General features: G+C 51.5%; 1 protein-coding gene across 2 annotated transcripts; it reads left to right on the top strand.

Moving 5' to 3' along the window:
* The first annotated feature begins 17,409 nt into the window (after window positions 1-17,409).
* LOC119043670 (membrane-spanning 4-domains subfamily A member 15) lies at window positions 17,410-24,045 on the top strand. 2 transcript variants are annotated; one of them, XM_037137704.2, is made up of 6 exons: window positions 17,410-17,649; window positions 19,494-19,616; window positions 20,778-20,834; window positions 21,508-21,600; window positions 21,990-22,103; window positions 23,060-24,045. In XM_037137704.2, the coding sequence occupies exons 1-6, from the start codon at window positions 17,425-17,427 to the stop codon at window positions 23,174-23,176; spliced, it is 729 nt and encodes a 242-aa protein (XP_036993599.1). In that variant the 5' UTR covers window positions 17,410-17,424; the 3' UTR covers window positions 23,177-24,045. The 2 variants fall into 2 exon arrangements, with proteins under 2 accessions (XP_036993599.1, XP_036993598.1); XM_037137703.2 differs by lacking the exon at window positions 19,494-19,616 and having other exon boundaries at window positions 17,425-17,649.

Below are 24,045 nucleotides of genomic sequence, written 5' to 3'. Positions count from 1 at the left end.
GCCACCTGCACTGCTGAAATCACTAGGGGGCTTGCAGAAACAACAAGTAGGAAGATGAGCCTTTCCTATCCTACTACCCACATTGTTTGTTCTGTAAACAGGTCCCTCATCCCAGGGGCGTCTTTTCCAACTGAGGTGACAGATCACTGCTGCCTGTGAGCAATATATTGTGCTTGCTCTGCACTTTTCTACAAGCCATCCATTGCACACCTCCATTCACTCTATCCACTCCAGAATGATGACACGTGAAAACTGGAGGAGACCTGGGAGATCAATGGATAGATGGAAACATGCAGCTGGAGAGGAAAGAAATTTTTCCCAAGGTTATCAGCCCAGCTCAGAGCATAGGCAAGACCAGAACCAACAAATAGGATGCTCATACAGATGGTATGGGGCAATGGGAGGAGGGACAGGGTTTCTGAATGCAAGACCTCTCTAAAGAGGAGATGTGAAGGAGAAGGAGTAGCCACATAGAAAGTAAAAACCATTCCAGACAGAAAAAAAGCCTATGCGATAGAACACAGTAACAGAGACAGAGAATGCCTCAAGAAGGGATCAGAAAAGCAGGCAGTGGCCATGTAAAGGATTCGGATTTTATTCTGGAGCTTAAAGCCATTGGATGGCTTTAAGTAGGAGAGAGAGGTGATCTGGGTTGAGGGTTTGGAAGATAATGCTGCCTAGTTTATAGGAAAAAATAGGAGGAGAATGAACACAGGAAGGCAGGAACAGGAATATTTAGTGATAGTCCAGGACAGGAACTGGGAAACTAAGGCCTGTGAGCCAAATCCAGCCCACCACTTGTGTTTTTAAATAAGTTTTATTGGAATATCACCATGCCCACTTGTTTACATATTGCCCCTGGCTGCTTTTGTACTACAAAAACAGAGGTCAGTGGTGTGATAGAGACTACACAGCCCTCTGAGCCTAGAATATTTACTATTTTCTCTTTTACCAAAAAAGTGTGCTTACCTTGGAGAGACATGATGATGATGAAAAAGAAGAAATTGTTCTCCTTGGTGCCAGGACCATGATGTTCCAAGCTACTCTTTCATAGTAGGAAAGAATTGGCAGGGATCCTCCCACCCTCTCTTGCCCTTGATAATGAGAGGCTCCCTTGGTGATGGAAACTATAAGCATGCAACTGTGGGTAGGGGAAGTGCACAGAGATATAAGTGCTCAATAAATACCTGTTCAATGCCTGGACTAGGTAGTGACAGTGGAGACAAAGAAGCAGATTTTGGACATGGTTTGGAGTTGAGATCTCTAGGGCTCATGGACTGCATGGGGAAGCAGAGGAAGGGCTGAAATTAAAGCCCATGTCAAGATTTCTGGCTCAAGTAACTGAGTGAACAGACTTACTTACTAACATGGGTAGTAGGATACAGTAGGAGAAGGTTTCAGGAGAAAAAACAAGACTTCAGCAATATTGCCCTCAAGAACATAGAGGAGCGTAGAATCTCAGAGGTGGCTGAGAACTTCAAGATAACTTCCATTTGGTGCTGGAATATTTTCTACAATTGCTCCCAGATTTATCACACCCCATCATCTGGGAGCCTGTTAAACATGCAAATTCTTTGACCCCCACCCCAGACTTAATTAGAAACCCTGAGGGTATGGTCCAGCAACCGATGTTTTAACACATCTGCCTGGCGATTCTGATGCTCACTCAAATTCGAGAACCTCTGCTTAACAGTATCACCTCGAATCGTTGTTCCTTCTAATTTTGAGAATTCATGGTGGTGTACATTATGATGGTTTCTTCAAATGCATCCCACATCATCCTCAGAAAACTCCACTGAGAAGCTCACCCAAAGAATGAGCCAAGTCTAAGTGGAAATCCAGTTAAGACACCGCCTCCCAAGATATGACTTGGAATATAAAAAGATGGTCCTTGCCCTTCAGAATTGAGCAATTGGAATTCTGGATAGGACTCAGTTCCAGCACACCCATGTCTTGTCAAAGCCTTTCAAAGACCTAAGTCCCTCACCTTACCTTTGGTCACCCCTTCTCCCATATTCTGACCTAGGAAGACTATTGTCAACTACACTTTTTTAAGTCTCTTAAAGTCAAATAGCCAACTAGGAATCAATAGAAAGAGGCTGTACAGATGCAGAGGGCAATGAAGGCAGGAGAAGCCAGATTGGCCATCACCCAGGTAAGAGGTCAATATAACTCCATATGGGACTCTCTCCCTAGCCCCCAGGCTGGTCTAAAGTCTGCCAGAAGTTAGCCTTCCAGGAAAGAATACCCCTCACCCTCCACTATTGAACACTACACAGGAATGTGGTTGCTTAATAAATATTTGATGAATGGACTCAATCTTATGAAAGAAAAGTAATTAACATTTATCAAGTCCCTCATATTTACCAAGTTGTTATGCTCAATGCCCTATTACCTGTATTATCTCATTTCACATTCAAACAATACAGAGGGGCATTATCTATGTTTTAAGAATAAGAAATCTGAAAAATCTGGGACTCAAAATGTTAATTTTCCTAAGTCCATACCACTAGTAATGGTTGGAGCTGGATCTGAATCCATGCCCCTGCCACCACGTTTTATGCCCTTGAACACCTCATCCTGTCATGTCTGAAGTGCTGGTCCAGGGATAGAAAGAAACTGTGTAATGGTGGCAACGATGATGAAGTCACAGTCCTATCATCATAATTTCCCGAGATACTCATGGTGGAAATGGATTGGCTGTGATCCACCTACTCACTCTTTCTCTAGTAATCAGAGTTTCCCTTGGTCATGACAGCTATAAGCACAGGACCATGATTAGGGGAAGAACTGTATTCACACAAATTGAGTTTGACAGGTAATAAAAAGGGTAGAGTAAATAAATGTCAACAGTGGTATACCCACCCGTTTCTTACGGGACTGAGTTACAGGTTTCCGCAAATGTTACTCAGTAAAACACAAACACAAACCAACCAAGATATAAACCAGATGGTGAATAAACACCCAGACAACAAAGAACATTTCCTACTACAACCATCAGCTCCACACAAAGAAAGGCATACACCAAAAGGGCAAAGGAATGGGGGAGGGGAGGCAAAAATATGTCTATGAGCATCACCCTCTGTGATCTCCTATTTCTCTGAATATAAGAAAACTAGTTCTCCTCTTCCTCAGTGATCCCTGCTTTCACCCCACCTCAGTCACTCACTCCTATAATCACACCTTAACCCGATCATTTCCACAACTGCTCCCTCCCTCCATAACCTCAGTTTCTGTGTCCCTCTCTTCACCATCCACCTCCTTCTATCTTTCCAGCTCACCACCCAAGTCCCATAGTTCTCAGCTCCAACAGGACTTACAGCCCATCGCCTACATCGCTCACCTGAGACTCCATGGCTCACCACTAAAATCATTCTCAAACCCCTTGCTGCCCTCTCTGGTTTGCCCCACCAGCTGCCTACTGAGTGCCAGAAATAACTGTCTAACAGTTGTTTCTCATATCTCTATTCTATATTTTCTCCCACCCTCTAGTCAACCATTTCATAGCTTATTCCCTTTCTGCAAACCCCAGAACCTCTTCCCTGATTCTCATTCTCACCTAATGAGCTTGCTTCCTGTTTCCCCAGGAAATTGAATGCATCTGGAAGACGACATCTTTCTGTGCCCCATGGCCTGTATTCCCACCAATTACTACAGAGGAAGTTTTCCAGCTCCTTCCCCCTGACACCAGATTCCACCCCTCTCATCTACTCACTCTTTCCTACATCACAGTTTTTCTCAACCCACTGAATTATTCCCAACAGCATGCAGACATAATGTCATTTCTCCCTTCTGAAAAGGGATATCCTCTTCTAGCCCCAGAACCTCCTAGAGACACTGCCCTGGTTCTCTACTCCCTCTGTAGGTATCTCCTCAAAACAATTTTCCCTTGCTGTCTACAGTTCCTCTCTTCCCATCCATCTTGAACTCACTCTAGTCAGGTTCTTCCATCCGTGCACTAAAACTTTTATGATTTATGCTTTTTGTATATTTTTTAAAATATTTTTTATTTATTTTTAGAGAGAGGGGACAGGAAGGAGAAAAAGTGGGAGAAAAACATCAATGTGGGGACTTCTGCCAAGATGGAGGCATAGGTGGATAAGCCGTGCCTTCTCACACAACCAAGTTTAGAGACAACTAAATATTAGCAATAGAAAACATAGTCAGAACACAGAAAATTGAACTTTTCGGAAGTCTGTTAACAACAAATTCTTCAGCCTGACTGGTAAGGGGCGAAACGAGCAGCTGGTGGAGCTGGGTTGCACAGGAAAACTCGGTCAGACGGACTCAGGCTCGAGGAATCCAGGCGCAAGGTTGGACCTAGTGAGAGACCTAGCAAGCGACCGAGCAAGCAACTGCAGGGAAACAGCGAGGGAGCAGGGCTGCGGGTTGACTGTGGTCACGCAATGGTGCGCAGATAGACAAGCGAGGGAGTGGGCGATTGGACCGGGACCCAGTGGGTCCCCGCAGCAAGCAGCAGCGGAGGGCTCTGCCATTTCCCTGCTCTGACCCCACCTCCACATACACCGTCATAACCCAGCTACTCTGAGTGGCCCGGCCCTGGTGAACCACCTAAGACTCTGCTCATCACCCAGCAGCGGGAAATAGCAGAGGGGGCCGCCATTTCCCCGCTCTGACCCCGCCCCCACATACAGCGTCACAACCCAGCCACCTGGGAATCCAAGGCTCCGCTCCTCATACTTAAAGGGCACGAACAGACCAAAAATGGCTCAAGAAGAGCTCAAAGCCCCAGAGCCTAGAAATCTAAACGATGAAGAAATAGCAAAACTCTCAGACGCACAGTTTAAAACACTGGTGATCAGGATCCTCACAGAACTGGTTGATTATAGCCACAAATTAGACAAACATATGAAGGCGAAACTAATTGAAATGAATGGAATTGCACAGGAAACCAATAGCGATGAAAAGGAAACTGGGACTCAAATCAATGGATTGGACCAGAAGAAAGCAAATAATGGCCAAACAGAAAAGAGTGAAGAAGCAAGAATTCAAAGAAATGAAGAGAGTCTTAGGAACCTCCAGGACATCTTTAAATGCTCCAACATCCGAATTATAGGGGTACCAGAAGGGGGAAAGGCACAGCCACCAGTGGAAAACTTATTTGAACAAATAATAAAGGAGAATTTCCCCAATCTGGCAAAGGCAATAGACTTCCAGGAAATCCAGGAAGCTCAGAGAGTCCCAAAGAAGTTGGACCCAAGAAGAAACACACCAAGGCACATCATAATTACATTAGCCAAAATTAAAATGAAGGAGAGAATCCTAGAAGCAGCAAGAGATAAGGGGACAGTCACCTACAAAGGAGTTCCTATCAGACTGTCAGCTGATTTCTCAAAAGAGACCTTACAGGCAAGAAGGGGCTGGAAAGAGGTATTCCAAGTCATGAAATCCAAAGACCTACAACCAAGATTGCTCTATCCAGCAAAACTTTCATTTAGAATGGAAGGACAGATAAAGTGCTTCTCAGATAAGATCAGATTCAAGGTGTTCATCATCACCAAGCCCTTATTATATGAAATGTTAAAGGGACTTATCTAAGAAAAAGAAGTTAAAAAAAACATGAACAGTGAAAGGACAGCAAACTCACAGTTATTAACAAGCACACCTAAAACAAAAATAAACTAAAAGGACAGCTAGATCAGGAGTGGAAACATAGAAATGACAATCTCAAGAAGGGTTAGCAACAGGGGAGTGGGAGGAGGAGATGGGGGGAAAAGGTACAGAAAATAAGTAGCATAGACAGTAGATAGAAAATAGATGGGGGGCAAGAATAGTATGGGAAATATAGAATCTAAAGAACTTGAGACACATGGTCATAAACTAAAGGGGGGTAATGGGGATGGGGAGGTAGGGTGGAGGGGAATGAAGGGGGGAATAGAACAACTATAATGGCATAAACGATAAAAAATAAATTAATTTAAAAAAAAACATCAATGTGTGGTTGCCTCTCATGTGTCCCCTATGGGGGACCTGACCTGCAACTGAGGCATGTGCCCTGACTGGAAATCAAACCAGCGACTCTTTGCTTCACAGGCCCGTGCTCAATCCACTGAGCTACACCAGCCAGGGCTGCTTTTTGTATCTTGCTTAAGAAATATCTTCCTACCCAAGGTCATAAAGTGATTCTTCTAAAACTTTTACACTTGCACTTTACATTTAAATTCTTAATCCTAAGGGAGATTAATTCTGGTATATGTTATGAAGTGAAAGATAATTTTTTTCTCTATGGATAATTAATTGTTCCAGCATTATTTACTTACCAGTCTCTTCTTTCTCCACTTACTTGTAAAGCCAGCCATTTATATCAGATATCCATATCCATGTGAGTATATGGATCTTCTGGGATCTCTAAATCTGTTCCATGTCTCTCCTTATCTGCCCTTTACCTATATGTGTGTATATCACACTATATTAATTACTATGGCTCTATAGTAAATCTTGATACAAGTACCCCCCAATTTTCTAAAGTTCACTTTACACCACCTTGCTTTTACAAAAGACCTATATTAGTACCTTTTTTTGCAAACCAAAAGAAATCTGAAGAGAATTTTTGCCTTTATGGAAAAAGGCAAACACACACACACACACACACACACACACACACACACACACACAGCTATTGTTTTGCAATGAGCTGTTAGAGGCGTCATATCCCAGGACAGTGAGACTGGTTCTGCCGAGCTGCTTCCCAGGGAACTGCACTCACCCTCTCAGCACTAAGCCTTGTAGCTTCGAACTCTGTCTGTGAGCATCTGTGCTTCATCTCAATTTATTTTGTGCATCCACTAGCAAAGGTAGTGGATGCACAAAATGAATTGTCCTAAGGTAATTGCTTCTTCACTTTATACCATTTTTATCTTATGAAACATTTCATAAGAACACTCTGTTTTCAGATAGCAGGTAAATCTGTATGGAGGGTTTCCATAGATTCCTTTCTTTTTTTTTGGCAGGGAGTAGGGGGAGATGTCTTAACTAATCTTAGCTCTTGGTCATTTATCTAAACTTCATATTCCATGAAAAAACCTCTGTTGAGATTTTGATTTGACTTACTCTAAATCTATAGATCAGTTTAGGAAGAATGTATATCTCTGGTATTCAGTCTTCTGATCCATGAATATGGTATACCACTTCATTTATTAAGGTTAACTTTAATATCTTTCAATAAAATTTAATTGACTTCATAAAAACTTGTGTATCTTTTATTGGGTTCTTTCCTTAAATATTTTTTATTATCGTTGCTCAAGTAAATTTTATTCTTCATTTAAATAAATGCTCATTCCCAGTGTGTTAACATGCAGTAAAATATTGATCTTATATCTAGTTAAATTGCTAAACTTTCTTAATAGTTCTAGTGATTTGCATGTAAGATCTTTTGGAATTTCTGGGTAGAACATTATATCATCTACTAATAATGACCCTCTTTTTTCTTCCTTTTCAATCCCTCTATGTTTTTATTTCTTTTTTATGTCTTATCATACTGGCTAGTACCTCCTAAACTCTTAGATTTCAGGTAAGTTTAGGTTTTAGCCCATGAACCAAGTGGTCTGAGACTACATTATAATTTTCAGGATTTCAGAACCTCCATTTCAAAGTGAGTTTCCAAATTTACAAGGACCAGTCACAATAAATGTCTTCAGAGCACGTTAGTATTTACAAGTATTTCTTAGCCAGCACCTCATGATTCTTATGAAAAGCAATACAAGGTAGGAATTACTACAATGGTCATTTTACAAATGAGAAAATTGAAGGATCCTAAACAGTGGTTCAGAGAAATCATCTGGCTAGAAAGCTGGGAAGCTGTCCCCAGGTGGATGACTGTCCAGACCCACTCCAGTATTATCATTCTTCCTGAGTGGAAGTGGCTCTGGTGTCTTGTATCTCTAGCACTGTCATAAGATCATCAGACATGTCAAAGATTTTCCTTAATCCACTGGGTTTGTTTTTAACTTGGCATTTTTTTAATTTATTTGATAAACCCAAATTGATTGTTACATGCTGAGTTGAGGGGGGAAAGTGAAAAAGCTGTCAAACACCCTGCCCTAGAAAGATATACGTGTAAAAAAATAAGTTCATCATGAGAAAAATGTATTACATCAATAAAATCTGCTTCTTCCTCACTACTAACTTGGTTTTCCACATTGCCCTTAACACGTAGCACTGGGTTGCTGGATCTTAGACCAGTTTATCACTCTGATGACTTTGTTCCAGGTTTGTTTTCTATGTACAGTGGGGACAGGAACACCTGCTCCTGGGTCAACACCTTGGACATAAATAAGTTCTATCTGTGAAGAATGTGATCACAACAGGAAGCTGAGAGTCAAGCTTTCAAGAAGTGGTGTTATAACCATGGCGGCCTTTAGGGAGGGGACGTACCTGTCCTGTCCCTTGTCTTCTCTGAGGTGGCTTCCCAGCAAGCCCCAAATCTGCCCTTGGTGCTCCAACCCTACTGCCTTCTGGCCTCCCCAGTGGCAGAGGAAGTGACTCCCTTTGGGGAGTAGATTCAAGAGTGCCAGCAAGGCCCCTTCACTCCCAGCCCCCTCATTTGTAATTCCACCCTGATTCTCCCATTAGAACTACATGGCCCACTTTTAGGTAGAGATGGCAGGGATTGTTATCTCATGCCCATTTGCCAGATGAGAAGACTGAGGCTCAGAGAGGTTAAGGAATACGACACATCTTCATAGCCAGGTAGCTTTGGGAGAGAGGAGGACAGAAGCAGGCAAGGTCTCCTGAGACCTCAAGTCAGAACTGGCCCCTGAGGGGCCACTTCTGCTGCACTCTATTAGAAAAGGAAGCCCCAAGGCAACCTAGACTGAGAGTTTAGGAAAACAGACTCCAGCCATAGGTGTAAGAGGTGTGGACACATGGAAGGGGAGAGAACTAGTGCCATTTTGCAACCAACCTGCCACGCTGTTCTATCCCTGGTTTAGCTGAGAGGGGTCCCAGGCCATTCCTGACCATCTCCCATGCCACCCTGCACCCACAGATCTTGTGAGATCTTCCTGACTTTGCACAGAGGCCTCGGCGTTGGGAGCCGCTCTGCCTGGTTTCAGGAGTTGTGGCTGCCCGCCATGGCTAGGGCTGAGTGAGCGACCTCCGGAATGCGAGCCACTAAGGAGACAGAGCTTGTCCCCTGCCCTCAGTGCTTGGTCGGTTGGTCTGTGACAGGTACGACCCCTCGGAGGGGGGCAACCTAAGCCAGACACGATCACTTGGGAGGCCTTCATGGAAGGACTCGGGGAGGGGGCTGCAACAAAGAGGGAGCAATGGACCCTTGCCCCCCAGCTATTGTGACATAGCCCTGAGTCCCCATTTCTGTCTGGGAGAAGCACTTCCTGGCTCTAATCCACTTAAGCCTGAAAACCTATGTTGGGGAACGTGGTGCAGCCCTGTGCTGGAAGGGGCAGGTTCCCTGGGTGATCAGGCCTAAGAAAGAACGTGTAAAATCTTGTGAAATATGCTTTATTTAGAATACTCTCATTTAAATAATAAGGGTCCAAACAAGAAGTTTGTTTCTCAAAATTTTATGGCTCTTTAGCTATCTGACCCTGACTGAGAATAAGCCCTCATGGTTCTTTGAATGCTATCTGTTGTTTAATACTTACCTGTGTTCTTGTGCAAATACACCCAATAAAAGCCCCTTGAGGAAGGGGATCTTGGTCCTTCTTCTTTGAGGAATCAGCCACCTTCCCTCCCCAAGCAGATCATGTCTTGGTAGTTTCACTTTCATCTGTGGTGGATGGGGGGACTTTTCGGGCAAAGTTGCCCCCACACCTCAAGGGATATTTTGGTGAGAACCTGAATCCAGAAATGGTGCACAAGTTCTCTGTGCATATGCCACTCCAATACTACTCTGTGCGCAACACACACACTCAGACACGCTCACACACTCAAACATACCCACACATGCCCACATACACTCACATGTTCACATCACACACATAGACCCACATTCACATCCACAGCCACACATTCTCACATACTTGCAAATACCCACGCTCACACATGCGCTCATGTGTGTTCAGGCATGTTCACATGCACATACTCACACACATGTTTCACAAGCTCGTATTCCCTCACGCATGTTCACCTGCACATGCATATCCTCACCAACTCTCCCTCACACACATTCTCACACTGACTCACATGCATGCTCACACCCACACACCCTCACTCTGCCCCTGCCCGTGGAGAGCTGTGCACTGCCTGGCTCCTCTTATCCAATGCTGGACAAGTTCAAGGGAACAAAAGTCAGGCACCCTCCTGGTTACCCTCAGAATTTCAACCACAAGAAGGTGAGAGCTCATGTGGATCCCACTCCTGGTGCTGACACTAACAGTGGGACCCAGACAGACCACTTGCTTCCTTGGGCCTCAGTTTCCCCTTCTGCAGCTTGAAGGAAGGAACCAGACTGTCTCTCAGGAGGCCTTTGTGCCTGGAGGTCTGCAGTTCCACCAGCAGCGTCCTGCGCCCCCTCCACAGGGCCTGGTGCGTGAAGGACTCAGCCCCAGGAGGGACTGAACTTCCCAGAGGCAGCAGCTCCCGGCAGAGCGGACTCCCAAGCCCCACATGAACAGCGAACAGTGAGGCTTTCACAGGAAAATATGTGTGAATTCGGGAGAGGCAGCTGGGGCAGAGCAGAGGCAGCGCCGATCGAGCAGAGCGGCCGGTGCAGCGGAGGTGACGGCCCGGTGAGTACCCGCTGCCCCGGCAGGAGCTGAGGCCCAGGCCGGACGGTCCCTGGGTTGGAACAGGGGAAACTGGGCAAGGGCGTATCAGGTCTCCCATGAAGGGAAAGAAAGACACAGAGTCAGAGGAGGTTGTGACCCATGGGTCTTACCCCACTTGTCACTAAGAGGGGGCAGGACAGCTCCCAGGGTGGTCTGAACTGACTAGACTTCCACTGTCAGGGACTTGCCAGCTTAGGACCCCTGGGCCCCACCACACAGGTGGCATGGTCGGGGAGAGCATCTGTCTTCTGTCCTCAAAGCTGGCCACTGAGACAACTCAGGTATCCCCTAGAGACCCTAGGGGCCTAACCGTTCTGCCAGGGAAGTGGAGTCTTCCTCTCCACTCACCCCTGTCCCCCACCCCAGGTGGGGCAGAACGGTGGTTCCAACCCAGACGCAGGTGCTTCAAGGGAAAGAGAAGGACCTGGCTGGGATCCTGAGCCAGAAAGGGGCTTAGAGGCAGATACTGTCTCGGCCCTCATTTATAGACGGGGAAACGGAGGCCCGGAGAAGAGACGCAGCTGTCCCCTCCAGGCGCTCAGTGGGGGTTGGGCCGCAGAGTGCAGTGGATGGAGCCCGCCGAGCCCAGGAGGTGGATGTGGTCCAGTCCAGTGGGCGTGGCAGGGGAGGCCTGCCCGCCTCCATCCTGTGTCTGCATCGGTCGGCATCCTTCCCAGGCCAGTGGAGCAAGCTGGACCATCCTAGAAGGGCTGGGGTTGGAGCAGCCGATGCCACAGGGTCAGACTTAGACAGGCGGAGCAAATCCCTGCCTGGTCCACAATGTGACATGGCCGGGATACAGGGCTATAGCCTGGGAGGTAGACGGGCGTCCTCGGAGGCTCCACCAGCCTCACAGCCAGCCCTTTGATGGATGGGGAAACTGAGACCCAGAGGAGGTTCAGCAACTTGCCCGAGGTCATGCGGCTGATTAAGCTCTCGGATTGGTGGGGTAGATTCCTCCCAAGTTAGCCCAGGGCCATGGCCTCACCCACTAGACAAAGCTGCGTCCTCCCAGATGTGCAGATGTGCAGCTCTCCCTCCCCCTCCCCCCATGTGCTCCTGCACTTTCATCAGAGACGGAGCTTCTGTCCTCCAGCTGGCAGTGCCCCCTCACGCTGCTCCAACTGGGCATAAACCAAGCTGCTCCTGGGTCCTCGGGAATTAAGATGATGCCCAGAGACGCTCACGGGACCAGTCCTGGCTGCTCAGGGCTGGCTCAGCCTGTGACTCCAGGTGGCCCGTGATGTGGCTCAGCCCAACTAAAGGCAGTATGTTCATGGGTCAGTGCAGGACCAGGAAACGTCGAATTAAGTCCACGGAAGCCAGTGGGGTTCGTGTCCCAGGGCTCACAGAGGCCGTCTGGTGCAGCCCCCGGGTCCAACTGTGTGACCAAGAGATCGAAGGGGCTGCCGGGAGCTGGGGAAGAGCAGGGGTTGGAGTCAAAGGACCCAGGTGTGCTGGTCTTCAGAGTGACAGGTGCGCTGGCTGGTGTGGCTGGAGCATCATCCACGTATCAGAAGGTTGGGTTTCAATTCCCGGTCAGGGCAAAGTGACGAGCAATGAGCCCTCCCCTGCCTGCCCAGGAGAAGCTTCCAGAAAGAGCACAGTTCACCTCACCTCAAGTTCCAGAGGAGCCAGGAGCAGCTGGAGGAGATTTTAGGGACCCACCAGGACCGCCCCACCCCACCCCCTGCTCCATCTCACAGATAAGGAAACTGAGGCACATGGAAACTAAGTGACTGGCATGTGGAGAATAGGCGACTGGCCCGAGATCAGCCACCTTACTTAATGTCTCTCAGCTCAGTTTCCTCATCAACAAAATGGGAGGGATAATAGTGCCTCCCTCCTAAGGTTGTGAACTGCAGTAGAAGCTAAAAAGCACTGAATACCTCCTGCACACCAGGCTTGTGCTGGGCACTAGATGAGCATTCTGTCTTTTAAAACGCACAGCGGTTACGTCAGGGTGACATCCGGGCAGGCAGGTGCCTTTTCCGGCTGCCCTCGGGGGAGGACAACAGCCCAGCGTTGGCCATCGGAGTGTCCAACTTCCTGTCTTGTCACAACATGAACCAGGGCACCGGCTCCTCAGCCCAGTACAAGGCAGGTCCGAAGGGGCCCTGGTTGGCTCCCCCTCCCTTTCCCACCAGCTTCTCCTCCTGCCCCCCAACCCCAGCTGGCTAACTGTGTCTCTGCCCTCCACAGGGCTGGAGAATGGGAAGGAAGAGGGGAAGGTGACAGGGAAACGGGTCACCAGCCTCGAGACCGGCAGTATTTAAGCAGACTTCTCTGCAGAGGTGTTTCGATGGGGGGCTCTCTCCTGTGCACTTCCCCCAACAGGGCTTCCCCAAAACGCAGGGGACACGTGTCCAGTTCTCCAAATCCCCCTCAGAGCCAGCCCCTCGGTCTGGTCTGAGGGTGAACAGGATGCAGCCCCTCGCCAACACCCAACACCCTGCTCGATCTTTTCTAAAATCTCTGTCGGTCTCCACTCCCAACCCTGTGGGTGAGGGTGTCAAAGTCATGTAGCAGGTTCTCAGCCACCTGCCACCAGAGCCTGCCCCCGGATGCTGTTGTCTTCGCTGAAACTTCCGGTTTAACATTTCTGACAAATACGCCCAGCCAACCTCCAGGCTCACGGCCTACCCCACCCACCACGCTGCTGCTCCTGATCACCGGGTTCTGGTCCTCTAGGTGGGCTAGACGAGACCTGCCGCACGGGGTGGGGACCCAGGGTCTCATTCAGAGGACCGCTCTGCAGACTGCCGAGTGGGGCCGATGAGCCTCCCCCCGCCCATCCAGCTGTCAACAACACACCTACTGTGCGTGTCAGGGTGTTTCTGGTGCCTCTGCCACAGGGAACTGTCCCTCCTCCCTGTCTCTGGTGCGCAAGCATCAGTATTTAACTTCGTCCCTGGCTGGTTGGTTAGTGAGGAAAAGTTTTCTTCCTGGTGGCACATAGCCAGGGGCATGGGCCAGGTGGCTTCTTAGACAGACAGAGGGCTGGTCCCCGGACTGAGGGTGCAGCGATGACAGCGGTGGTGGCTGGCGAGGGGTGGGGTGGTAGAGAGAGGAGCCTGCAAGCCTCCTCTGTGCCCCTTTCTTGCTCAAGATTCGCCATTTACTGCCACTTAACCCACTTTATCAGCAGACGGCCTATTTTTGAAAGTGTTTTCTCCACTCCTAAGGAGGGCGAGGTCTCGGTTTTAACACGTTTCTCACCGCCTGCCAGGAGAGATGTCGTTAATGACGCACATGCTCCCCTGGGGCCTCTCGCCCCGTCAGAGAGCACGGGAGTGGCCTAGTCATGGTGCCCTCGGAGACCCCAGAAAATGTTCGTACACATGTCACAAGTCGCCACGGGTCTCCAGCAGTTCTTACCTGTCCCTGGTGAAATGACAAGTATTCAGGCAAAAAACAGGGAGGTTTTCACCAAGTTAAGTTGCTTCCACTTAAAGGTTTTGTCCTTTTTGAAACCAGAAAAGCCGGCATTAGGGCTGCTTGTCACCTACCAGACCCAAAAGCAGAGACAGGGATCGAATCTTTATGGGGGCTTTATTCAGATGACAGGCGCCCCCGAGTGGACAGGGGGTTCCCACCCTAACGGTCTGACGTTCCCTTTTAAGCCAGACTTTTTCCTACAGAGAACAAACTGCGGTGACCGGTTTTGAAATTCCGGGAAAATCAGATCTAAAACATGGCAGCAGCAGGCAGCCTGCCTCTCCCAGGAACACAGTGGCTGCTGCCCCGGGTTGTGGTCTTCAGCGGCGCCCCAGGAGGTCGGGCCAGGGTGGGCCGCATCTGCAGTTCCTGAAACAATTGCTTCAACAGGTGCCTTCCCCGCTAGGCTCATTAACTATCTACCTTAAGCTAAAATTGTCCAATTCTTGAGTCCCCTGTCACTTTCATCCTACAAGTGCGTTCTTTCTCCCTCTCTAGTGTTAAATGTCCCCTCTAGAGGGTGGTGAGAACATGGACGGTTTCCCTAAAAGAACTTGAGGAAGTGGGAAGGCGGCCGACTCACTCGGCCCCCACTGGTTTTGATTTACTGGTCTGTGACCTCTGGGGGCTTCAGATCTGTTACTCCAAGGAACGAAGCGCAAGTCTTGATCCCTGGCTCTGACAAAGGGGGGATTCAGACCCAGGAGTGAATGAGTTCCACAAAAGTCGGCAGTTCTTCTACTGGGAGATGGGTGTCCAGGGCCTACCCCGGTTCCTCCACTGAGGTGCTGTGTGCCCATAGAAGATACCATCGCCCTCTCTGAACCTCTGTTGTTAGGGCGGTGACACGGGCTGTGAAAGAGAGAAGGAAGTGCAGAGAGTAACGGTTTTACTTCACTTTCCCAGCGGAGGGACGGGGCGGGTGGGGGGCAGGACGTTTGGGCTGCGCTGCAGCTTGTCTCGATTTTCGAAACAGGACACTCGGGACCATGCAAGGCAGGACCCCGCACCCAAAGCCACCATCTGCTTTGCATGGTCCCGAATGTCCTGTTTCGAAAGTCCCAGGAGCCTCTGAGGCTTCAGGGCGCTCCTGGTAATTTTCTGGTCCCGAGGAGAAAGGCTCCTGAAACAATTCGGGTCACTCATGCTTCACTCAGGGGCCCAGCCCGCTCTGGGAAGAGGGCCTGAGAAAGGGGCTTTTCTCCTATTGCCCATTTCCTCGTCGCTAAGCACAACCAATAGCCCACGCCTGTCTCTCCCTTAGAAAGACTCCAGGGCCTAAACGTTCATTGTCCACACCTCAAGAAGCAAAGACCTGGGGGCAGGGGGGTCCTCCTCAGTGCAGACCCTCCATCTGCAGGCCCTCTCCCTCTCCACTCCCTCCCACTCCCTCGGGAGGTGCCTGTCAGCACCCGGCCAGAAAGCAGAGGCAGGGATTGGATGATAACTGGGCTAATATCAGAGGCCCGCAGCCTGAGGAGGTGGCGGGTAGAAACCCTCACATCCACCTCACTTTGAACTTTCAGAAGCAAATTTACGGGGGGGGGGGGGGGACTCGGGAATTCCGAGGGGAAATTCCTAGGGGGGAGGACGCAGTCTTGCTGTTTCTCTGGGAGGAGGAGCCGGCAGGGCAGTTGTGCAGCTCAGTCCGGAGCTGGCTCCCTTTGCTTCGCGTTGTCTCTCTGTCGGCATCAGCTTGCCCCGCCCCCTGCACACGTGTGGTTGATGGCCGGGGAGGCTGTGTGCTCTCTGCTTAGGGAGGAGGAGTTGAAACCATTTGCCCTCGAGTGTCCTCGATTGGGGCAGATAACATCTTGCGATTCACAGCTGGCTGTAAGGTGCTCAAACTGTTCGGCCTTGTTTCAATTTCTTGTCTCAGTTTCCCCATTCCACTTGCCCAGGAATTTTCCTAGCTTCTTACTATCCTGTCTCCCTGGGCAACTCTCTACGCATCCCCAGCATGCCTGGCAGGGAGGGAAACCAAGATGAAAAAGAGAGAAAAGGAAAAGCAAAGGAATGTGGGGTGAGGGAGGTGAGAGAGGAGCAGCTGGTGCAGGTCCGTGTGCTCCCTGGAGTCTCCTCAGTTCCACAGTCGGGGTGGCAGTGGCCGTCCCTCCCTCCACCGGCCCCTCCCCCGAGCAGTGACCCTAGGGGCTGTGGCCCTGGCTAGCCAGACCCTGTGAGAACAGGACATTCAGTCTTAATTCATCTTTTTCTCCTAGCCCTTAAGTTTAAATGCTCAATAATTATGTGTTCAGCTGGACTGCAGATTTCTCTTGTTCTTCCTCCTAAGCAATAGGCTTCCTGAGGGCTGGGATTCTGTATCTGACCTTGGTTTACATTCGCTCTCTTTAAAAAAATGGCTTTTTATAAGGTTTGTATGTGTTATTTCTATCTAACTCACAGCAAACCCTGTGAGATTCCTACCAGTGTTATTATCCCCACTTTACAGGGAAGGAAACTGAGGCAAGGGGAGGCAGCCATCTTTTCTTCTGTCTCATGGTAACCACAGGGCCCAGGGTTCAAATCCTGGCCTCTATTTCCAGAGACAAGTGCTGAACCACTTAATGCCATTGGAAAGAATGACTGTCTTTGGTTTTATTGCAGTCAGGCCGGGTCCTCACTCTGCTGTTTCCTGGAAAACTCATCTCCTGACAGCTGAGTGGTTTGCTCAGGCCAGACACACATACATGAAGCTTCCATAACCCATGATCTCTGCTACATTCATGGCGACGGCTCGGGCGGCCAAAGAGAACCCTTCCCATAGCAGGTGACTAGTTATACAAGCTCATTAGCCACGGCTGAGGGACGGGAACTGGCAGTTCCAGTCCCGGGTGAAGAAGCCCCTGCTGGCTGAGCTCTGCCTCGCAGGAGCTCTGTGTTCCTGAGCAAGTCTCGCATCCTCTCTGGGAAAACGAGGAGGTTTAAACACGCGCTCCCCCTAAAGGCCTTTCCAGGTAGTAGAGCAGACATTAAACAGGTGGCTTCTAGGGATGGAGAGACTGGAATTCAAGTCTCGGCCTTGCCTCACCCCTTGACCCAGGACACCCATTCACTTCCCCAAGTGAAGCCCCCACACCGACAATCAGAAAATGTGGCGCCCGCCACAGCGGGTTGCTGTGGACGGGGGTAGGTCGCACATTGTTTATAAAGTACAAAGGTCGATGCAGATGTGTAGCCATCATGTTCCCGTGAGCATCTCCCAAGCCTTTGTCTCCCAGGAGCTCTGAGCAAGATGTCCGCAGCACCCGCCAGCAATGGGGTGTTTGTCGTCATCCCGCCCAGCAACGCCAGCGGCCTCCGCCCACCACCAGCCATTCTGCCCGCCTCCACGTGCCAGCCTCCGGGGATCCTGCACTTGGAGGAGCCACCGCTGGGGGCACAGACTCCAAGAACCACCCAGCCTCCGGACTTGCGGCCCACGGAGACCTTCCTGACAGGAGAGCCCAAAGCTTTAGGGGTAAGATCGGCCTCTCCGGTAATGACCGGAGGCAATGACCTGAGGCGTAGACCCGGAGCAGGGAGGCGTAGGCGCCTAGCACAGGGGCGCACACCTTGGAGAGGGGGCAAGCAGTGGTAAGTACTTAGTGAGCGCTGGAGGTCTCAGCTATGCACTAGACCAACAAGGACCCCTCCTTGTGGAGCTCACAGAGAGTAGCAGTAAACTGATGATGAAGATAACTCCAAATAAGGCAATGAGGTCCAAAATGCAGGAGCGGGGAGGGCAACACTAGCTCGGGTGAACAGAAATGTCTCTCTGGAAAGACGACATTTAAGCTAAAACCCAGCTGCCAAGCTGAAGCCGACCAAGGGAAGAAGGTCTGGAGGCAGAGAGAACAGCAAGTGCAAAGGCCCTGAGGTGGGAAAGCGTGTGGCTTGTTCAAGGACAGAAGACAAGGCTGACATGACTGGGACGTAAGGAGCAAAGGAAGGAGGGGGAGGGAAGGAAGTGGTGGCTGAGGGCCAGCTCCTGCCGAGCTGACGGTCCATGAAAGGCAGTCCCTCTGGCCTTTCCCAGTCTCGGATGGCCTTGTGATACTGGTCCCTGGGAGGGAATAAAACATTAGATAGGAGGTAGGTGGATGGATGGATAGATAAATAGATACACATATTCATCTTTATATACACACACAGTGTCTTCAGTTTGTCCCTTGGCCTTTGTTTCTCCAAGTGGAAGATGAAAACATAGTTTAGTAATGGTGATGACGATGATGATGATCATAGCTCTTATTTATTGGGCACCCCCAAGAGGTGCACACACTATGCCAAGGAAGTTGCAGACACTGTCCCCTTCCGTTCTCATCACCACTTTGTGAGACAAGACGCATGGTCCCCACAGGACAGATCAGGAAATCGAGGCCCGCCAAGACAAGGTCACTGGCCCAAGGCCACACGGTTGTTAAGTGGCATCCTGTGCCCTGGGACGGCCCAGCTGTCAAGTTCTACTTTCAACCCCAATGCCCTATGACACCCAGAAACTCTGGCCTGAACACGCTGGGCCCCAAGACTGCGATTCCTGATGTTCACAGGCAGACCCGCCCATACGTGGGCCACGCTGGTTTGGGTGGTGGTGAGTGCCATGTCGTGAGGGGGTCCATCTGGAAGTCAGGAGCTGGAAAGGGCTCCTAGACCAGGCAGAGGTTGGATCCAAGCACCTCCAGTGTCCTTGCACTCAGTCCTAGAACTTAGTCATTAAAACATTTGGAAAGAAATGTGGCAGAAATTACAAGAAGCCCACATGTCCCCACCTTTGGGAAAACCATTCCACTCCTGGGAAGGGATCAGTGGGGTGCTGGTAAGCCACCTCTTTAAAATAAAAATAAACATTTAAAGACATTTCAGCTGGGTAGGGAGGGTCGGCTCCAAGCCACAGGCGAATGGAGTGATGATAGACACCGAAAGGGGCAAGATTCCCCAGAAGATACACGGTACGGGATGAGGAGGGAGGGGAAGGAAAGGGTGAGGCACTGTGTGCAGGAAATGAAATCAGGTCAAAGAAAACCAGGGAACCACACAGAGCGAAGCTGGAGAGCCAAGGGGTCACGGCGCAAAGCAGGATGCAGACCCGTAGAGACATGGAAACAAGCAGGTGGGTCCCGAAGGCTGTGGGGAACTGCCTTTCCTTCTTAAAACTGTCTTTTACGGTTGTTATAAACCGTAAGGAATCTCAAAAGCACGGAATGTGAGTTTATTTCCCAGTCCCTTGGGGAGCACGGGGCTCTGGCGCGCTGTCCTCCGCGGCCGGCAGGGGGCGGTGTGGAGCGCGGCCGCCCGCCAGGCTGAGCTGCCCACCGCTCCCCGCAGACGGTGCAGATCCTCATCGGCCTCATCCACCTGGGCTTCGGCAGCGTGCTGCTCATGGTGCGCCGTGGCCGCGTGGGGATGCTCTTCATCGAAGGCGGCGTCCCCTTCTGGGGAGGAGCTTGCGTAAGTGCGGAGTCATTTGGGGGCCATGCCCAGAGTCACCTCTGCCCCCCCGTGCACACCCCATCGCGTTCTCCTGAGCACAGCCTTGAGCCTCAGTCTAACTCCTAATCGCAAACCCAACCCTAAACCCGAGCCAGCGCCCACTCCTCTGCGTGCCAAGCCTCCAGCAAAGAGCCCGGCACGGAGAAGGCTCCCAGAAAGGATGGGGTGAAGGGGTGGCTGCAGAGGATAGGGATACCATCTGTGTTACCTGGATCCTCAGCCTCACCCCGCGTCCGAACCTGCCATCTGCCCTCCTGAGTCCCAGCCCCCCACGAGCTCCCTCGCCTGGGAGTCTGACCAGCTCTGAAGGCCCTGAGCCTATTCCTCCACCCACACCCGGCCAACCCGGCAGCGACCCCTGCTGGGCAACCTCCGACTTGCAGAGAGCACGTTTGCATTTGCCGTGCTCCCAGGCAGAGCACAAGCTTTGCAGTGAAGACACAGGAGTGAAGGCGTTGGTCTGAGTCACAGGCCTCAGCCTCCTCATCTAAAAGTCGGATCCATAGTTCTGGGCCTGCCTACCCCATAGTTGGGGGAAGTCAAGAGCTAATGCACGTGGGAGCCAATTACCAAGCATTGATTCTGCACCAAACGGGGATTGTCGTTTGCAACGCTCCCCCCTTTGCAGAGAGTCAGAGACTGACAGGAGAAGGACATCCCTCCAGTAAGTGGTGGTTCCCGAACCCGGGCACAGTAGCCCTTCAAATAGTCCATCGCTACCCAACGTTGAGGGAAACATCGCTAATGGGACTTCTTGATCGTTTATCTAATTGCCAGTCTTCCCCAGTTAGACTAGAAGCCCCGTGAGAGCAGGGGTCTTGTCCATATTACTCAACTTTGTTCTGTTCTCGGCACATACCTGCTGCTCGGTAAATGTCTGGAGGCATAATGCCTTCCCTACCAGGCTCTGGTGATAGGACATCAATGAAAATGTCTTGCAAGCTTCAGCTGGTTCACTGGACAGGGGCCCCTAGTAACCGGAGAGGTAGTAAGGTGCCTGGCCAGGAGGCAGAGGAGGTGGCAGCCGAGAGGTGCCCATGGCCTCGAAAGAGCCAAGCATATGTGTTCTGCTCAGAGTCCTGGCCAAAGCCCCACAGGAGTCCCCTCTCCCCCACACAGTTCGTCATCTCTGGGTCCCTTTCGGTGGCAGCTGAGAAGAGCCACACCAGCTGCCTGGTAAGTCTGGTCAGGGGACCCGGGACAAGGGTGGGGCCATGGTGGGACTCGGCTCCACTAGGACCCCAAATACACTCACCCACTCAGCTCCTTCCACAAGCACTTCCTGGGGGCTCGCTGAGGGCCAGGCCCAGGACGGCGCCCAGACAAGACAGACCCTGCCCTTCGAAATACACTGTGGGGCGGAAAGTGATGGGTGGTCCTCAGATAGAGCGCCTGTGGTTGTTCAGAGAAAAGGCAGGTGCAAGAAGCCCTCCTGGAGGAGGAGGCAGCTAAGCTGGGCCCTGGTGGGCAGACGGGACTGAGAAACACAAAGGGAAAGCATGAGGCTGCAGAAGGGGCCGTGGGCAGGGCTGCTGCAGAAACCGCGTGTGGTTCCATTCGAGATCAAGGAATGGAAGTGGGGAGAATTTAGATGCAGATGTCGAGGTCCAGATGGTCGTGGAAGGCTCGGTGTGGACAACGGGGAGGCGATCCTGGCTTTGGACCCGGGGACTGCTGAACAGAGCCATTCCCAGGGGGCCCTGGTGGGGGGGGGGGGACAGGAGGAAAGGAGAGGGGTCAACGAGAACTGGAGTCAGTGGCCACTGCCCCCAGGCCGTGGAGGGCTGGGCGTGGGAGGCTCGGGCTCTTCCTCCCCTCTCCTCCGCTCCCTCCGGTCTCTCTCATGCAGGTGAGGAGCAGCCTGGGGACAAACATTCTCAGTGCCATGGCGGCCTTTGCCGGGACAGCCATTCTGCTCATGGATTTTGGTGTCACTAACTGGGTGTGTTCCAAGATGCCTTCAGCAGCGGGGGGGGGGGGGGGGGGGGACATGGAGAGTGGTAGAGCCCTATGCAGGGGGTGGGGAAGGCAGGAGTGTTCAGCACCAGGGGGCCAGAGCCCTGGGCATTGGCTGGGCCTGCCAGTCCCACTAGACCCGTGAGTATATTGACCCCATGACCCTGCCCCAAGTATGGGCTTTGGGGGGGCGGAGAGACAGCCTGGTGGAGTGAGGAGAGGACACAGGACAGGCAGAAGCAGGACTGGCTGCAGCTACGGCTCTGCCACCAACTGGCTGTGCGGCCATGGACCAGTTATTCTCGCTCTGGACCTCTTTCCCTCCTCAATTCTACAACTCTCAGCTTGTCTTAACTATGGGTTTTTGGCCCCCAGGATGTGGGCAGGGGCTATCTGGCTGTGCTTACCATCTTCACCATCCTGGAGTTCTTCATCGCCATCATTGCCACCCACTTTGGGTGCCAAGCCTCCCGCGCCCAAGCCAATGCGGTGAGTATTTCCATCCCAACCTGGGCCCGAGGAAGGCTGTGCGCTGCAAAGGGTCTCTGCTTCCAGACCCTCCCTGCTTCCCTCTCAGGAGCAACCCGGAAGGACTGGGCTTCGATGAACTCCACTCCTAAATGAAGGAACCCCAAAAAAAGTCTTTGCCAGAAGATGGGACTATTATCTTTATGGCCACAGGAGGGCGCCAGCACCAATGGGCCCCACAGCTCTGTGAGCCACGACGCAGAGCAGAGTAATGGCCCTGGACGCAGGGGAGAGGTTGGAGGGCTGCACACCTTTGAGTAGAACTCTCTAGAAGTTCACTGGCCATGAGAGAGACAGGGGCCAACAGAAAGGCCAGCATGCCTCACTGGAAACTGAGCTTAGGTTCCCAAACCCTCTGAAGCCAGAAGAGGGGTGGAGGCGGGTGTTGGTGGCAGGCGAACCAGTTGGAGTGAAGGCTGCCTCGGGCAGGAAAATGCAGATCTCGGCGTGGGGGTGCAGCTGGGGAGGTGGCTACCTGCAAAATGGGAGGTGAGGCTATTGAAAGCCTTTGAGGAGACACGTATACCCCGAGCAGGGCTCGGGGAAATCAATCCAGAGGGTTTGTCTAATGCAGGGGGCGGAGAGAAAAGGCAGAGGCCAGCCAGCAACGAGGAGGCTGGTGCTATGTATGGCCAACTTGACCCAGTGCAGGGCCAACCAGAGAGATCTCTAGCTTCTAGAGAGATGAGACTCTTGTCTGTTTTGTTCACTGCTGTATTCCCATCGTTGGCTCTGGTAGATATTCTTTGAAGTATGACTTGAACGAAGGAGAGTTTCTGAGTTGACCTATTCAGGCTCCCCGAATTCGTTACGAGGGTGCTATTCTCAGAATTGCCACAAGGAGGCATTGTTGTAACACCTCCCTGCGGGGCTGGACCTCTCCTAACATTGTCATTGGGTTTTCTTTCTCTTTGCAGCCTGTGATTTTCCTGCCAAACGCTTTCAGCACAGACTTCAGCATCCCCAGCCCCGCAGCCTCTCCACCCCCTGCCTATGACAATGTGGCGTATGTGCCCAAGGATTTGTCGGAGTAGATGGTCACTCTGGCCTGTGGGTGTCCAGCCTTTCCCTTCCAAGCCCCGCCTTCCCCACCCCCACCTCGTTAATCTGAGGCAGACCCCCTCCCCACTCCTCACATTCTGTGGCCCTCGAGTGCAGTCTTCCCCGAGGACGTCTGTCCCACAGACACTTGTCCCACAGTGATTTCTTTCCGAGAAGTGCTGGTTGATGCCCAGGGCGTGTCCCTGGGCCCCGCCCCCTTTCTGTGCCGCTCTGTATTTCCCTCTGCTCATTGGGGAAACCCTGCCTCTTCGGAGACAGGTTCAGGGGCTGCCCCGGCCCTCAGACCTGGGGAAGGTTACTAAGCTCAGAGAGCCCCGAATCCTCCAGAGGGGAGTAATGTGCCCAGCTCCCGAGCCCACAGAGCCGGCAGTGGCCCGGCCTTGTGACTCGGGGCCCCAGGACCAGCTCTGTCCTTGTAATCTGCTGCCCCACCTCATCAGGCCTGTTTCCTAATGAAAAGAAACCACTGAACCAGATGGCACCTGCGGCCCCCCAGCTCCACCGGGCTCCCCAAAAGCTTGGTCTGAGCCAAGCGCTGTCACCCCACTGCTCCGAAACGCTCGTTTCCCGTCCCTGTAAAATGGAGTCGGTACTGACTCTGGCCACCCACCCCCAAGGGCCCGGGACTTTGCCGGGGAAGGTCGGAGCCAGCCCACCAGACCCCATCATCATCCCCGGGTGCACAGTGATGGTGAGGCTCAGGACCTCCCTGTGCCCCCCACCTCCCTCCGGCCCAAAGGGCACCACGAGCTGGGCTGCCCGGGGCTGAGGCGACCCCTCAAGCTGGTACAGAGGCCCTGGCGGTGGCTCATCCCACCCACATCACAGACGGAAATAAACA

The sequence above is a fragment of the Artibeus jamaicensis genome, unplaced genomic scaffold, assembly GCF_021234435.1.
Source record: "Artibeus jamaicensis isolate MK-2021 breed Jamaican fruit bat unplaced genomic scaffold, CSHL_Jam_final scaffold_614, whole genome shotgun sequence".
NCBI classification, from domain to species: Eukaryota; Metazoa; Chordata; class Mammalia; order Chiroptera; family Phyllostomidae; genus Artibeus; species Artibeus jamaicensis.
The sequence above is the reverse complement of the archived record's forward strand: the minus strand, read 5'-3'. Positions and strand labels throughout refer to the sequence as shown.

What these genes read in the sequence shown, in the direction of transcription:
- LOC119043670 (XM_037137704.2), top strand. Translation starts at nt 17,425, where the DNA reads ATGTCCGCAGCACCCGCCAGCAATGGGGTGTTTGTCGTCATCCCGCCC. An exon ending in GAGAGCCCAAAGCTTTAGGG is followed by an intron (nt 17,650 to 19,493) that starts GTAAGATCGGCC and finishes CGCTCCCCGCAG; the next exon opens with ACGGTGCAGATCCTCATCGG. An exon ending in CCCGCGCCCAAGCCAATGCG is followed by an intron (nt 22,104 to 23,059) that starts GTGAGTATTTCC and finishes TTCTCTTTGCAG; the next exon opens with CCTGTGATTTTCCTGCCAAA.